General features: G+C 43.5%; 1 protein-coding gene and 1 pseudogene across 9 annotated transcripts in view; both read left to right on the top strand.

Moving 5' to 3' along the window:
* Nucleotides 1–14,439, top strand: part of LOC308555968 (protocadherin alpha-C2) — a gene marked incomplete at its 5' end in the record, with an annotated part of 195,225 nt that overhangs the window by 63,635 nt on the left and 117,151 nt on the right. The window contains one exon of one of the 8 annotated variants that reach the window (XM_081134807.1): nucleotides 8,456–10,940. The exons of the other annotated variants lie outside the window; for them this stretch is intronic. Coding sequence (XP_080990933.1) covers nucleotides 8,541–10,940 — 2,400 coding nt within the window. Of the gene's footprint in view, nucleotides 1–8,455; nucleotides 10,941–14,439 lie in introns of those variants that run through there. 8 annotated transcript variants of the gene reach the window in all.
* Nucleotides 314–2,890, top strand: LOC308555574 (protocadherin alpha-11 pseudogene; annotated as a pseudogene). Its single transcript has one exon. The product of its transcript is annotated as a protocadherin alpha-11 pseudogene (transcript).

Below are 14,439 nucleotides of genomic sequence, written 5' to 3'. Positions count from 1 at the left end.
CAAGACTAGAATGCCGTTTCCCATATGTCATCAATTTTAATATGATTTAAAATCTGAATATTCCATAAATAAGCACTTTGAAAATAATACCTTGGAGTTAAAATAGCACGAAACATGGAAAATTAGTTATTTTTTCTCTTTAAGTAAAATTCTGAGGTATTGGATGCAGTGTACCGTACTCACAATTTCAGGCACAAGGTGTCGCTCTTTACTTGGTGGAAATAGCTCATTCGAGGGCTGGTCTGACTATCCAGAAACTCCCCATACGAAACGACTCCATCATGCCGGTCGCTACTGTTAACCGATCCTTTGAAACGTCTCAAAAATCCAGCGAGATTTAAAACCCGAAACTGGAGTCTCTGGTACTGTAAGTGTGAAGAACCTTATTTTGCAAGTAAATGTCGTATGCAATGTTTGGGTATCAAGGAGGGGGACTGGGCACTCAGCAACTGCTCCTGTCGCTTCTGCTCTTCTCGCTCTGGGAGGCTGGGATCAGCCAGGTCCAGTACTCGGTCCCCGAGGAGGCCAAGCACGGCGCCTTCGTGGGCCGCATCGCGCAGGACCTGGGGCTGGAGCTGGCGGAGCTGGTGCCGCGCCTGTTCCGGGTGGCGTCCAAGGGCCGCGGGGACCTTCTGGAGGTGAATCTGCAGAATGGCATTTTGTTCGTGAATTCTCGGATCGACCGCGAGGAGCTGTGCGGGCGCAGCGCGGAGTGCAGCATCCACCTGGAGGTGATCGTGGAGAGGCCGCTGCGGGTTTTCCACGTGGAGGTGGAGGTGACGGACATTAACGACAACCCGCCTGTGTTCTCGCTCAGAGAACAAAAGCTGCTGATTCCGGAATCTAAGCAGCCTGACTCCCACTTTCCTCTAGAGGGCGCCTCGGATGCGGATACAGGAGAGAACGCTCTATTGACTTACAGACTAAGTCAAAATGAGTATTTTTCTTTAGAATTACCAACAAATAATAAGCAAACCAATAGACTGTCACTTACATTAAAGAAGTCTCTAGACAGGGAGAAAACTCCGGAAATTACTTTGCTCCTGACGGCTGAAGACGGGGGGAAACCAGAGCTAACTGGCACAGTCCAGGTTTTGGTCTGCGTCTTGGATACTAATGACAATGATCCGGAATTTGAGCAATCAGAATACAAGGTGAGATTAATGGAAAACGCAGCTAAAGAAACGTTTGTAATAAAGTTGAACGCTACAGACAGAGATGAAGGAGTCAATGGGGAGGTGACATACTCCATGTTGTCGGTTAAGCCCAATGGAAAGCCCGTATTTACGATAGATAAAAATAATGGAGAGATGAGGGTCAATGGAACTTTAGATTATGAAGAAAACAAGTTTTATGAAATTGAAGTACAGGCCACAGATAAGGGAAATCCCCCGATGGCAGGTCACTGTACAGTCTGGGTAGAAATCTTAGATGCTAATGATAATGCCCCTGAAGTCACCGTGACTTCCCTGTCTCTCCCAGTACCAGAGGACACTCAGCCTAGCACCGTCATTGCGTTAATTAGTGTATCCGACCGCGACTCTGGTGTCAACGGACAGGTGACCTGTTCTCTAACTCCCGAAGTTCCCTTCAAGATCATGTCCACATTCAAGAACTATTATTCACTGGTGCTGGACAGCGCCCTGGACCGCGAGAGCGTGGCGAACTACTTGCTGGTGGTGACCGCGCGGGACAGGGGCTCGCCTTCGCTGTCGGCCACAGCCAGCGTGTCCGTGGAGGTGGCCGACGTGAACGACAACGCGCCGGAGTTCGCGCAGCGCGAGTACACGGTGTTCGTGAAGGAGAACAACCCGCCCGGCTGCCACATCTTCACGGTGTCGGCGCGGGACCGGGACGCGCAGGAGAACGCGCTGGTGTCCTACTCGCTGGTGGAGCGGCGGGCGGGCGAGCGCGCGCTGTCGAGCTACGTGTCCGTGCACGCGGAGAGCGGCCGCGTGTACGCGCTGCAGCCCCTGGACCGCGAGGAGCTGGAGCTGCTGCAGTTCCAGGTGAGCGCGCGCGACGCGGGCGCGCCGCCTCTGGGCAGCACCGTGACGCTGCAGGTGTTCGTGCTGGACGAGAACGACCACGCGCCCGCGCTGCTGCCGCCCGGGGCGGGCGGCGGGGCGGGCGGGCCGAGCGAGCTGGTGTGGCGGTCGGTGGGCGCGGGCCAGGTGGTGGCGAAGGTGCGCGCGGTGGACGCGGACTCGGGCTACAACGCGTGGCTGTGTTACGAGCTGCAGGCGGCGGCGGGCGGCGCGCGCAGCCCGTTCCGCGTGGGGCTGTACACGGGCGAGATCAGCACGACGCGCGCCCTGGACGAGTCGGACGCGCCGCGCCAGCGCCTGCTGGTGCTGGTGAAGGACCACGGCGAGCCGGCGCTGGTGGCCACGGCCACCGTGCTGCTGTCGCTGGTGGACGGCGGCCAGGCGCCCAAGGCCTCTGTGTCGGTGTCTGCGGGCGCCGCGGGCTCGGAGGCGGCGCTGGTGGACGTGAACGTGTACCTGATCGTCGCCATCTGCGCGGTGTCCAGCCTGCTGGTGCTCACGCTGCTGCTGTACACGGCCGTGCGGTGCTCGGCGGCGCCGAGCGGGGCCGCGTGCGGGCCGGGGCAGCCCAGGCTGGTGTGCCCGGGCGCGGGGGGCAGCTGGTCGGCCTCGCAGCAGAGGCGGCCGCGGGTGTGCTCTGGGGAGGGCGCGCCCAAGACGGACCTCATGGCCTTCAGCCCCAGTGTACCGCCTGGTTCTTCAGGGGATGGTGGAGAAGAACAGATTTGCGGGAATGTAAGTACAGTAATTCTGGGATATATTTGATGCCTGTTAATGTCAATCACATAGTAGTTCACCAACATGTTACTGTAAAGTTTGTTTTGGCCTTTCTGGTGCGGTGACTTATTTTAAGGCATACTAAAGTCCAACCATTTTTATTTCTTTTTACCAAGAGTCTTGGTGGACACACTAAGAATATTAGTTGGTAGAAATAATAATAGTAGTAATAGCAGTAAAGAAATAGATGGCTAAAGCTTCCTGTAAATGCATAAATTTAAGTCAGGAAGGAGGCTAGGGTCACTGATGAGAAATGGTGGGTGTGGGCAAGGCTCCAATCTTCAGCTTCTCAATATTGCAGCAAGTTCCTTCTTCCCATCCATTTTCTTATGCTAAATGGTGTCCTGCACTCATTATGTTTATGCGCTCAGAGTTACCATATTAATGCACAACTTTGTATTTAGTTAATTTGAATTCACACATGTTTAAATTCTTACCTTCCTATAATCCACAAGTTCACCTATTACTAATAGGCATGGGCTGGTGAGGTGGCCTCATTTTATAAACCATTTTGTTTCTTTATAATCAATGGCATGCTTCTTTTGAGTTAGTGGGTGGAGTTTCTCTTTGACTTTGGGGGTGATTTTACTTCTCTTTGTCTTTAATCCCCCCTTATTTCAAGCTCATTTTCTTCGTAGTCTTCAGTTGCTTTAGATAGATCATTTATTCTTTATTTCCTAATATAAGGTCTGTTTGCTCATTGCCTGTTGAATCCATTGCTGTTTTCCTTCAGATTAATTTATTGAGTTCCTCTACTTTATTTGGAAGATTTTTCTGAGCATTGATTATACTTATATTTCTTCCATTCATGGTACCTGCCATGAAGCTGTGTGGAAATATCTTAGGGTAGGAAAAGTTGTACTTCTTTGTGCTCTGAGTTTAAGAGAGTCTTCCCATGTATGGGCAATTGTGATGCTGGTGCCTGTTTCCACCAAGCCACTTGGTCTTCAAAATAATATTGCTTTAAATAACTTAAGGATAACAATTGTGGAACTTCCATTTGACACTTGGCACTAGTTCTTGACAATGGTGTTGTTGATTGCATTTCAGAATTTAACATTGTATACTTTAGATACATTTGATGCAAACGCTTTTTTGGCCCCAAAGCTATATTCATGTGAATTGTCTATAAAAAAGACAACAGATAACTTTTATTTAGAAGTGTAAGGGTGTGAATCAAATAAAGTGGAAGGTATTTTTTGTTCTTTTTGACTCCAGTATACAAATCAGAGACGTTTAATTGGATTGTTGGAGAAATAAATTATACATGTTAATTTACCTGTGGGAGGAGAACCATGTTACAGTAGGTAGGGTGAAGTTAATAGGAGTTCGGAGAAGGCATTAGTGGTCATTTTTTTGCCTAAAATGTAGGGCAATTTCCATGAAGATGAACTCTAGGAAATCTTCAGAAAAGGAAAAACCTGGCCCTAGTTATTGTACTGGAATTGTCTTTATCCTTAGCTATAGAACAGAGCAAGAGCAGACATTGGTCACTAACTATAATAAACCGCTATGATTTGAGCTATTTCTACTTGTTAGACATGGTGTCAATGTGAAGGGCTTACAATACATAATTTCATTTAATTCTTATAACAACGTTTAAATTGCATGTGACTATTCAAATTTTAAAGATGATCTAAGAGATGGTGTGATATCTGTCTTGTCCACTGCCATCCAGCTAGTATATGATAAATATATTCAAATGCATATCTTTTAGATTCCAGAACCATTCTTTTATTCACTGTAGATCTTTCTGCAGTAAATTTTTCTCTGATCAGGCATAGTTCTGGCTAGGAAAATCACAACTATGTACAGGTGAATCCTCCTCTGTTTTCCTAAGGAAAAAACCTTCATGATTATCTTCACGATTAATTTTGTGCAATGCCATAGGAATTAAGATGCTTATGTTGTTAAGTGACTTTTTTCTCTTAGGAGGTCATGATCATCGTTATCATTTGTGTTAATCAATCACACATTAAAATAGGCATTTACATTGTGCAACTGGTAAATAATTAAGAGTTGTCTTAAAAGGACTATCAATCAATTGTTCGGAAGTGATATGAATAAGAAGAATCATTTAGTGTATCAGAAAAATCAGAAGACTGTGCTTTGCATTGTTCTTGCAGAACACCAAAGACAAATGACACATATAAAAATGACTTCGTCCTTTTAACACTGTGAGTTTGGATAATGTTTTGGACAAATATAAGTGGTGATATGATTATTTCTAGGATGCAGAACATCAACAAGGATTCAATAAGTGTTCCCAAAATTGCACACTTCAATACAACTTTAATGGTATATATATTCTCCATGGAAATCTTTGAATGTATTTAGGTCTTTCAAGATTCAGTCTTATTCGGTCTTATTGTTGTCTGAGAGATTTGTGCCAACTGAACAAATACCCTGTGATCAAATAACTGTATATACTTGAATAAGCCATGATAGGGCAGAGTGAACATCACTGAGTATATCCTATAATTTTGTTACTACAACGTTGAATAGTACTTCTAATCTATTGATTTTGAATAACCTCCTGAGTTTCCAAGAATGACTTCAAGATTTATTTCTCTATGTTTTCAATAAGTAATAGTACTAGACATATCTTGAAATATTAATGGATGATGAGGACTAGTAGAACATTAAACCATGCACTCTAACATGACTAGCAGGGCATTCAGTTGGAACTTAAGGCTAACCAGATTGGTTTAGTAAGGGTCAGGCATAAAGTTCCTCAGTCTTTTCAATGATTTTACAAAATCAATTTATCAATGATATGGATGTGGCTTTTTTTCTTTTCTAAATCCTCACCCGAGGATGCCATTGCTTTTTTAGATAGAGTGGAAGGGAGGGAGAAGGAGAGAGAGATGTTGATTGGTTGCATCCCTCACACGCCCTGATCTCGGGCCAGGAACAGACCTGCAACCCTTCCCCTTGACCAGGAATTGAGCCAGAGACCCTTTGGTGAGTGGGCTGACTGAGCTCTAACCACTGAGCGACACTGGCCAGGGCTGATGTGGCTTTCTTGGCATTAGCTGGCTGCCAGATCTCAGGCCCACCCCAAAAGGTGTGTTCCAAACTAGCATGATCTCTTCTAAAGGGGCTGGTTGAGATGGTGATAGCGAAAATAACACAGCCAAAATGCAGAAGATGAATCATTGGTTCATACAACATATAAAACTCTTCTATTACTTGGTATTTGTCCAGTGTCACTTCATATGCTCTCAAAACACCACATTACTGGAAAGTAATTCTTAAGTAACTAACACCTGGTTAATTAGACATGTAATATCATCATTGCCCATGGGTAAACTTTCTCATGTCCATCTATCTACCTTTGAAGACTCCAAATTGCATATCATATCTCAGTCCCAGTTTCCATAGTGAAGTGGTTGAAGATCTGCTGCTTCTTTTCTCCAGAACAAATCTGACAGGCTTCAAATATCATGTTAAATTTACTGTTATCTAGTGTAATGTTATCTTTGGATTAGAGGCCCATATGACTGGTTGTTTTACAGATGTATAACATAATTCAATGTCATAAAAGGTGAGGAACCCTGGCCAGTGTGGCTAAGTGGTTAGAGATCAGTAGGCTTATTCACTGAAGGCTCTTGGGTTTGATTCTGGGTCAAGGGCAGGTACTTGGGTTGCAGGTTCCATCCCCTTGTGGGAGGCAACCAATCAATGTGTCTCACACCAATGTTTCTCTCTCTCTTCCATCTCCCTCCCTCCCTCCCTCCCTCCCTCCCTCCCTCCCTCCCTCCCTCCCTCCCTCCCTCCCTCCCCTCTCTCTAAAAATCAATAGAAAAATATCCTCAGGTGAGGATTAGCGAAAGAAAAACAAAAGATGATGAGCCTGCTTTAATAGGTTTTAAAGAAAGAATTTGCATTACTTTAATAAGAGTTCCAGCAGAATGATAATATCAGGAAAAGCATAAATTTGAAAAAAGTGGAACAAGATCTGAAATTAGAAATAGAATACAGGGTGGGGCAAAAGTAGCTTTACATCTGTTAAGTATGCAAAACACAGAGTTTATTCTTATATTATTTATTGTTATATTATTTTTTATACAAACAGCTGTAAACCTGCTTTTGCCTCACCCTGTATTTATCCACATGTGTGTATATTCAAGGAAAATAAAAATATTAGCACATAAATTAATATACTAGTGATTTTTTTCTTATGTCATTGCAATATTTTTAGATTGGAGATGAACCGTCTAAACTATACAACAAAATGCTCAAGCTAGAGTGATATATTCTGAGTCACTTCCTACTCTTCTACTTCCATTGTATGCTCTTCCCCCACCCTTATGTCCCAAGGCTATGTGAAAACAAAGGACATGTATCTAAATTACAACTTCAGGCAACAAAAACTCACATCAGTTATTTCCATTTTCTACTTAGTACTTTATGAAATTGAATTTCTACAAACACTGAAGTCATTTGCCATTTGGTTAGATTGTTTGATTGTTCATTATTTTTTTTTAGTGCACTATGAGGCATATAAAGGAGATACAATTAGAAATCATTTCTCTTGTTTTGGATAAACTTATCGTCTTAAACCAAAAGTTCTTTTAACAAGAAGCAGGTCATCTATTCTCATGAATATATCTTGACTAGATATACAAAAACCAATGTAGATGACTTGGAAATACCAATATGGTATAGACGTTTCCACGGTGATTTTTATTTCATTGAATGATAATGAAATTCATTGTAGAGTTGAAAGATGACTTTTGTCATATCATTGATACCATTACACTAATTGTCATTTTGATACCTCATATTATACTGTGAGCAATGCAACTTACATGAGAATTAAAAATTTACATGAAATACAAATTTAATTTACATCAATATACTTTTACCTTGTGAAATCTATGTTTTAAACTACCAAATTTGAAAATATATTTTTGGTTTTCTTATTGCTCTTTAATGGATATAAAGGTGTTTATAGTAAGATCACAATTTAATGTAAATAATAAAGAATCAGAACTAAGGAAAATGTGAGTAGGCAAGTGCACGTAGGTGGGAATACAATATGCAGGATTTAAAGACTAAATAGTTGTTATTAAAACTTTAATTTCATCCTGAGTCTCCTAGCAGTGAAAGTAACAAGGAAGACTAGAAGAAAAACAGTTTAAATTTGATAATATTTTTATATAAGGAAAAATATCTATAGGAAGTGTTTAACCATAGTTTTCCATAAAATTACACCTAGAATTTGTTTCTTTGTATATATGTAGATAAGTAAAAGAATCATTTTATAACTCAAAATCAAACATAGGAACAAAAATTTAAATTTGATGTTAGTCAAGACTAGAATGCCGTTTCCCATATGTCATCAATTTTAATATGATTTAAAATCTGAATATTCCATAAATAAGCACTTTGAAAATAATACCTTGGAGTTAAAATAGCACGAAACATGGAAAATTAGTTATTTTTTCTCTTTAAGTAAAATTCTGAGGTATTGGATGCAGTGTACCGTACTCACAATTTCAGGCACAAGGTGTCGCTCTTTACTTGGTGGAAATAGCTCATTCGAGGGCTGGTCTGACTATCCAGAAACTCCCCATACGAAACGACTCCATCATGCCGGTCGCTACTGTTAACCGATCCTTTGAAACGTCTCAAAAATCCAGCGAGATTTAAAACCCGAAACTGGAGTCTCTGGTACTGTAAGTGTGAAGAACCTTATTTTGCAAGTAAATGTCGTATGCAATGTTTGGGTATCAAGGAGGGGGACTGGGCACTCAGCAACTGCTCCTGTCGCTTCTGCTCTTCTCGCTCTGGGAGGCTGGGATCAGCCAGGTCCAGTACTCGGTCCCCGAGGAGGCCAAGCACGGCGCCTTCGTGGGCCGCATCGCGCAGGACCTGGGGCTGGAGCTGGCGGAGCTGGTGCCGCGCCTGTTCCGGGTGGCGTCCAAGGGCCGCGGGGACCTTCTGGAGGTGAATCTGCAGAATGGCATTTTGTTCGTGAATTCTCGGATCGACCGCGAGGAGCTGTGCGGGCGCAGCGCGGAGTGCAGCATCCACCTGGAGGTGATCGTGGAGAGGCCGCTGCGGGTTTTCCACGTGGAGGTGGAGGTGACGGACATTAACGACAACCCGCCTGTGTTCTCGCTCAGAGAACAAAAGCTGCTGATTCCGGAATCTAAGCAGCCTGACTCCCACTTTCCTCTAGAGGGCGCCTCGGATGCGGATACAGGAGAGAACGCTCTATTGACTTACAGACTAAGTCAAAATGAGTATTTTTCTTTAGAATTACCAACAAATAATAAGCAAACCAATAGACTGTCACTTACATTAAAGAAGTCTCTAGACAGGGAGAAAACTCCGGAAATTACTTTGCTCCTGACGGCTGAAGACGGGGGGAAACCAGAGCTAACTGGCACAGTCCAGGTTTTGGTCTGCGTCTTGGATACTAATGACAATGATCCGGAATTTGAGCAATCAGAATACAAGGTGAGATTAATGGAAAACGCAGCTAAAGAAACGTTTGTAATAAAGTTGAACGCTACAGACAGAGATGAAGGAGTCAATGGGGAGGTGACATACTCCATGTTGTCGGTTAAGCCCAATGGAAAGCCCGTATTTACGATAGATAAAAATAATGGAGAGATGAGGGTCAATGGAACTTTAGATTATGAAGAAAACAAGTTTTATGAAATTGAAGTACAGGCCACAGATAAGGGAAATCCCCCGATGGCAGGTCACTGTACAGTCTGGGTAGAAATCTTAGATGCTAATGATAATGCCCCTGAAGTCACCGTGACTTCCCTGTCTCTCCCAGTACCAGAGGACACTCAGCCTAGCACCGTCATTGCGTTAATTAGTGTATCCGACCGCGACTCTGGTGTCAACGGACAGGTGACCTGTTCTCTAACTCCCGAAGTTCCCTTCAAGATCATGTCCACATTCAAGAACTATTATTCACTGGTGCTGGACAGCGCCCTGGACCGCGAGAGCGTGGCGAACTACTTGCTGGTGGTGACCGCGCGGGACAGGGGCTCGCCTTCGCTGTCGGCCACAGCCAGCGTGTCCGTGGAGGTGGCCGACGTGAACGACAACGCGCCGGAGTTCGCGCAGCGCGAGTACACGGTGTTCGTGAAGGAGAACAACCCGCCCGGCTGCCACATCTTCACGGTGTCGGCGCGGGACCGGGACGCGCAGGAGAACGCGCTGGTGTCCTACTCGCTGGTGGAGCGGCGGGCGGGCGAGCGCGCGCTGTCGAGCTACGTGTCCGTGCACGCGGAGAGCGGCCGCGTGTACGCGCTGCAGCCCCTGGACCGCGAGGAGCTGGAGCTGCTGCAGTTCCAGGTGAGCGCGCGCGACGCGGGCGCGCCGCCTCTGGGCAGCACCGTGACGCTGCAGGTGTTCGTGCTGGACGAGAACGACCACGCGCCCGCGCTGCTGCCGCCCGGGGCGGGCGGCGGGGCGGGCGGGCCGAGCGAGCTGGTGTGGCGGTCGGTGGGCGCGGGCCAGGTGGTGGCGAAGGTGCGCGCGGTGGACGCGGACTCGGGCTACAACGCGTGGCTGTGTTACGAGCTGCAGGCGGCGGCGGGCGGCGCGCGCAGCCCGTTCCGCGTGGGGCTGTACACGGGCGAGATCAGCACGACGCGCGCCCTGGACGAGTCGGACGCGCCGCGCCAGCGCCTGCTGGTGCTGGTGAAGGACCACGGCGAGCCGGCGCTGGTGGCCACGGCCACCGTGCTGCTGTCGCTGGTGGACGGCGGCCAGGCGCCCAAGGCCTCTGTGTCGGTGTCTGCGGGCGCCGCGGGCTCGGAGGCGGCGCTGGTGGACGTGAACGTGTACCTGATCGTCGCCATCTGCGCGGTGTCCAGCCTGCTGGTGCTCACGCTGCTGCTGTACACGGCCGTGCGGTGCTCGGCGGCGCCGAGCGGGGCCGCGTGCGGGCCGGGGCAGCCCAGGCTGGTGTGCCCGGGCGCGGGGGGCAGCTGGTCGGCCTCGCAGCAGAGGCGGCCGCGGGTGTGCTCTGGGGAGGGCGCGCCCAAGACGGACCTCATGGCCTTCAGCCCCAGCCTTCCTCCGGGTCTGGATAAAGATGGAGTGGAAAGGCAGGAGGCAGGATCAAATCCTCTTGAGCACGTGAGTTCTATAGATTCTCTTTATTCTGAAGTCTAAGTTAAAGTTTTAGAAATCTAATTTATTTCATTGAAAATTTTAATGAATGTTGTGTATTTTGAGTATTCTTTTAAAGAACAATGATAGTGAAATGCCACATGATACATAGAATTAAAAAAATCAAGTTCACTTAAAAAATTTTAAATTGATTTTTAGAGAGAGGAAGGTGGATGGGGAGAAGGGGGGGGAGACATGGGTTAGTTGCCTTAGGCACCCGCCCAACCAAGGATGGAACCGGAAACCTGGGTATGTGCCGTGACCTGGATCAAACCCACCACCTTTTGGTGCCCAGGACGATGCTCCAACCAACTGAGCCACACCAGCCAGGCAATACAATTCGATCATACGAAGAATCCCATTTTTGTAGCCAGTAAATGTCCCATTTTTCCTAATGTTTTGTTAGAAAATGCAAGCTTGACTTTCCCATGATCACTTCATTAGAAATATTTCTAATTATCACCGATATACTCAGGTCACTTTATTTTATCTCTAATCCTTATTAATGTAGATGATCACTATGGATTCTCATTTTCTTTGTCTTTTAACAGCCTTTTGCCTTGATATTTTTATATAATTAGATCACTTGACTTATCTCACTTTAGGCTGGTATCAAAGATAGAACACTCTCTTTATTAGGGTTGAAAATATTTATTTTTCTTTTTCTGAGTTGTTAAACATTCATCATACATTTAATGGCCATTAGATAATCTTTAGTTTTGACCCTACTGGTAAGATAAAACTTGCTTTAATATTATTTGCATTAAAAATGCAACCTAGCCCTAGCCAGTTTGGCTTAGCTGTTAGAGTGTTGGCGGGCGGACTGAAGGGTCTTGGGTTTGATTCCGGCCAAGGACCCGTACCTCATACCTCGGTTGCAGGCTCGATCCCTCCTGTGGGAGGCTGCTGATCCGTGGGGTCTCTCACATTGATGTTTCTCTCCCCCCCCCCTTTGAAAAGCAACGGAAAAAATAGCCTCAGGTGAGGATTAAAAACCAATGCAGTCCTGCTTTCTAGTATGCTGCTTTCATTGAAATGATATAATTAATAGTTCTGTTCATTTTTTATTTTGTTCCATTAAATAGGTAGATATTTATCTACTACATGCTCAACCAGAACTCCTAGATTTATGCTTCCTAAGTAAACTAGGCAAATAAAGTCATTTATGTTAATCAAGTCATTCAAATTTGCTAAAGGCATGTGTGTAGGCTTGTAATACCTGCAAAACATGCTGGTTGTCAGTTTTCCTGGTTTATTTTTTTTAGGTTTATCTAGAAAGGAAAAGTTAACTGTAATAATGTGAAGCCTCTGGGCAATGATCAGTTTCATCCATCTTACCTTTTAAATTTCCTATCTTTCAATGTGTTATCTCTAATGTTTGTGAAATTATCTCTATTTTGGTATGATTAAATCTGAAGATTCTAGCAAAGATCACTTACCTCTAGGTCATTTTTCTAATTCAGTGGTTCTTAGCTACATGTAAGGTGGTGGAATCACTGACCTCTTTGGGAATCCAACAAAAGTCACATGTGGCCATTTTCCCCGTAAAATTACACAGCATACCATTTGGCATAATATTGAAGGACCTGTGCTGAAACACATTCTTGGACCTCTGGCTATGAACCTTTGTACTTCAATATTAATTGGCTAAAAACATTCTTTATTTCAAAGTAGGCAACCAGATTAAAATATAAAATATTTCAGACTCAAAAGTGATTTAATCATCATATCTTTTATGAAACTGTAAATATCATAAAGGCACATGTTAGGTAGGGTGTACATTATTGCCCATTTCCAAACAAAGTTCTTGGAATGACCCAAGGCCATTTAAATCTAATAAACAAAGATACTGGAATATTTTAAGTAGTTTTAAATTGTGAAAATCATTGTATTTACAGTACATAAGTAATCAATGCACATTTTTGACATTTCTAATGTGTTAACTAACTTCTACAAATTTAGTGATCTTACACTTATTCAGTTTCAGGATTATATTCTCAATTGTAAAATTATCATTTCAACCTATTTTCTGGTTCAATTGTTTAGGTAGTAAACTATATTTAGATGTTCCTATCTGTTTAGTAATTTAATTATGTCTAACAGTCTGTGAGAACTACATAACACCCCACTTTTTCAGTAAAGTTCCTTAGCATTTATGGTACATTGACTATTTTTGAAAATGGAAGATAGAAAATAAAGAAGCTTGAGGGTGATACTAGAAAATTTAATATTTTGATAGCATCAAATTCAAAATTAATCAGTATTTTTGATTAATTAAGAGCCAGTTTTATAGTTGACTTGTTATCTTATAATTGTAGAACCATTCTTTGTTATCATTTTCTGGTTTTATAAAGATTTCATATTTCAGTTCCCTTTATTATCATTATTATTATTATACATGGAAGGAATGGTGACAAATTATTGGTTTAAAGATTTTTTTGCTTGAATTTTAGTGAGTTTATAAAATCTATATTGTTTACACCTAGCTGTGGGAGCCTATCAGTTTTATTTCCCCTTAAAACTGGTCTTGAATTAATAAATACAATTCTGAAGAGTTTTTTTAATTTTCCTTTTCATCATAGTCACCTAATTTTTTGAAGACAGGCATATTCTGAGTAACTGGTAAGTGCCCTGAAGGGAAAAATTTAGAGGGAAACCAAAAGGTTATTATGAAGCTAATATTCTTTTGACTTTAGTCAGTAAGCTTAGGCTCCAAAACATTTCATGAGAACTCCACCACCACTTTAGAATATTGTGAAATCTGAAGGCGTTAACATTTTACATGAAAACCTTTAGAGCTGCTAGAGTAAAACTTTCCAGAATCTGTACTCAATCCTCATCTTAACATATTATGGGAATGAGAACAATTGTACAGTCATCATATTTGAGCATCAAGGAACCAACAACAATGACATCTTCCATATTTATGATGAATTCTAATATTCACCAGATTTATGAATAAAATAATTTATATGAATGAATGAAATATTAAGTTTCTTTTCCGTTACTAAATGAGGGAATTCTTTCCTTTCTCCTGAAGTCCTCTGGTGAAGTGCTTCTGCAGGATAAAAGTCATTGCAAGGGAGGATTATAAATGATAGTGGCAGGAGTGATGACAGTTTTCTTTATTTAATTCTTCATGAGAGCTAAACAGTAGCTTCTGACATACCCATGTCAATTATTATTTTACGATAGACTTTGAAGCAGAATATTTTTTAAAAACTGCGTAATGATGGAAACATTTGTGTGTTGTCTCTAATATCATATGTTTAAAAAAAGGCACTTACAAATGATCCATGAAAGTATCCAAACATGGAAAGTATCCAAAAGAAACAACATAAAGTGATCTGGGAAGTGGCTAAACTAAAAAGAACCTCAGGATCTTCCTTGTACGTACACAATCAGTCACATGATGTCGCTGTATGCTCAAAAGGTGGAAAGGGAAAATTTTTGCCTCGGAGCCCGG

Source organism: Miniopterus schreibersii, assembly GCF_964146895.1.
Source record: "Miniopterus schreibersii genome assembly, chromosome: 4".
NCBI classification, from domain to species: domain Eukaryota; kingdom Metazoa; phylum Chordata; class Mammalia; order Chiroptera; family Miniopteridae; genus Miniopterus; species Miniopterus schreibersii.
Note: the sequence above shows the minus strand (reverse complement) of the source record. Positions and strands in the feature narration are given on the sequence as shown.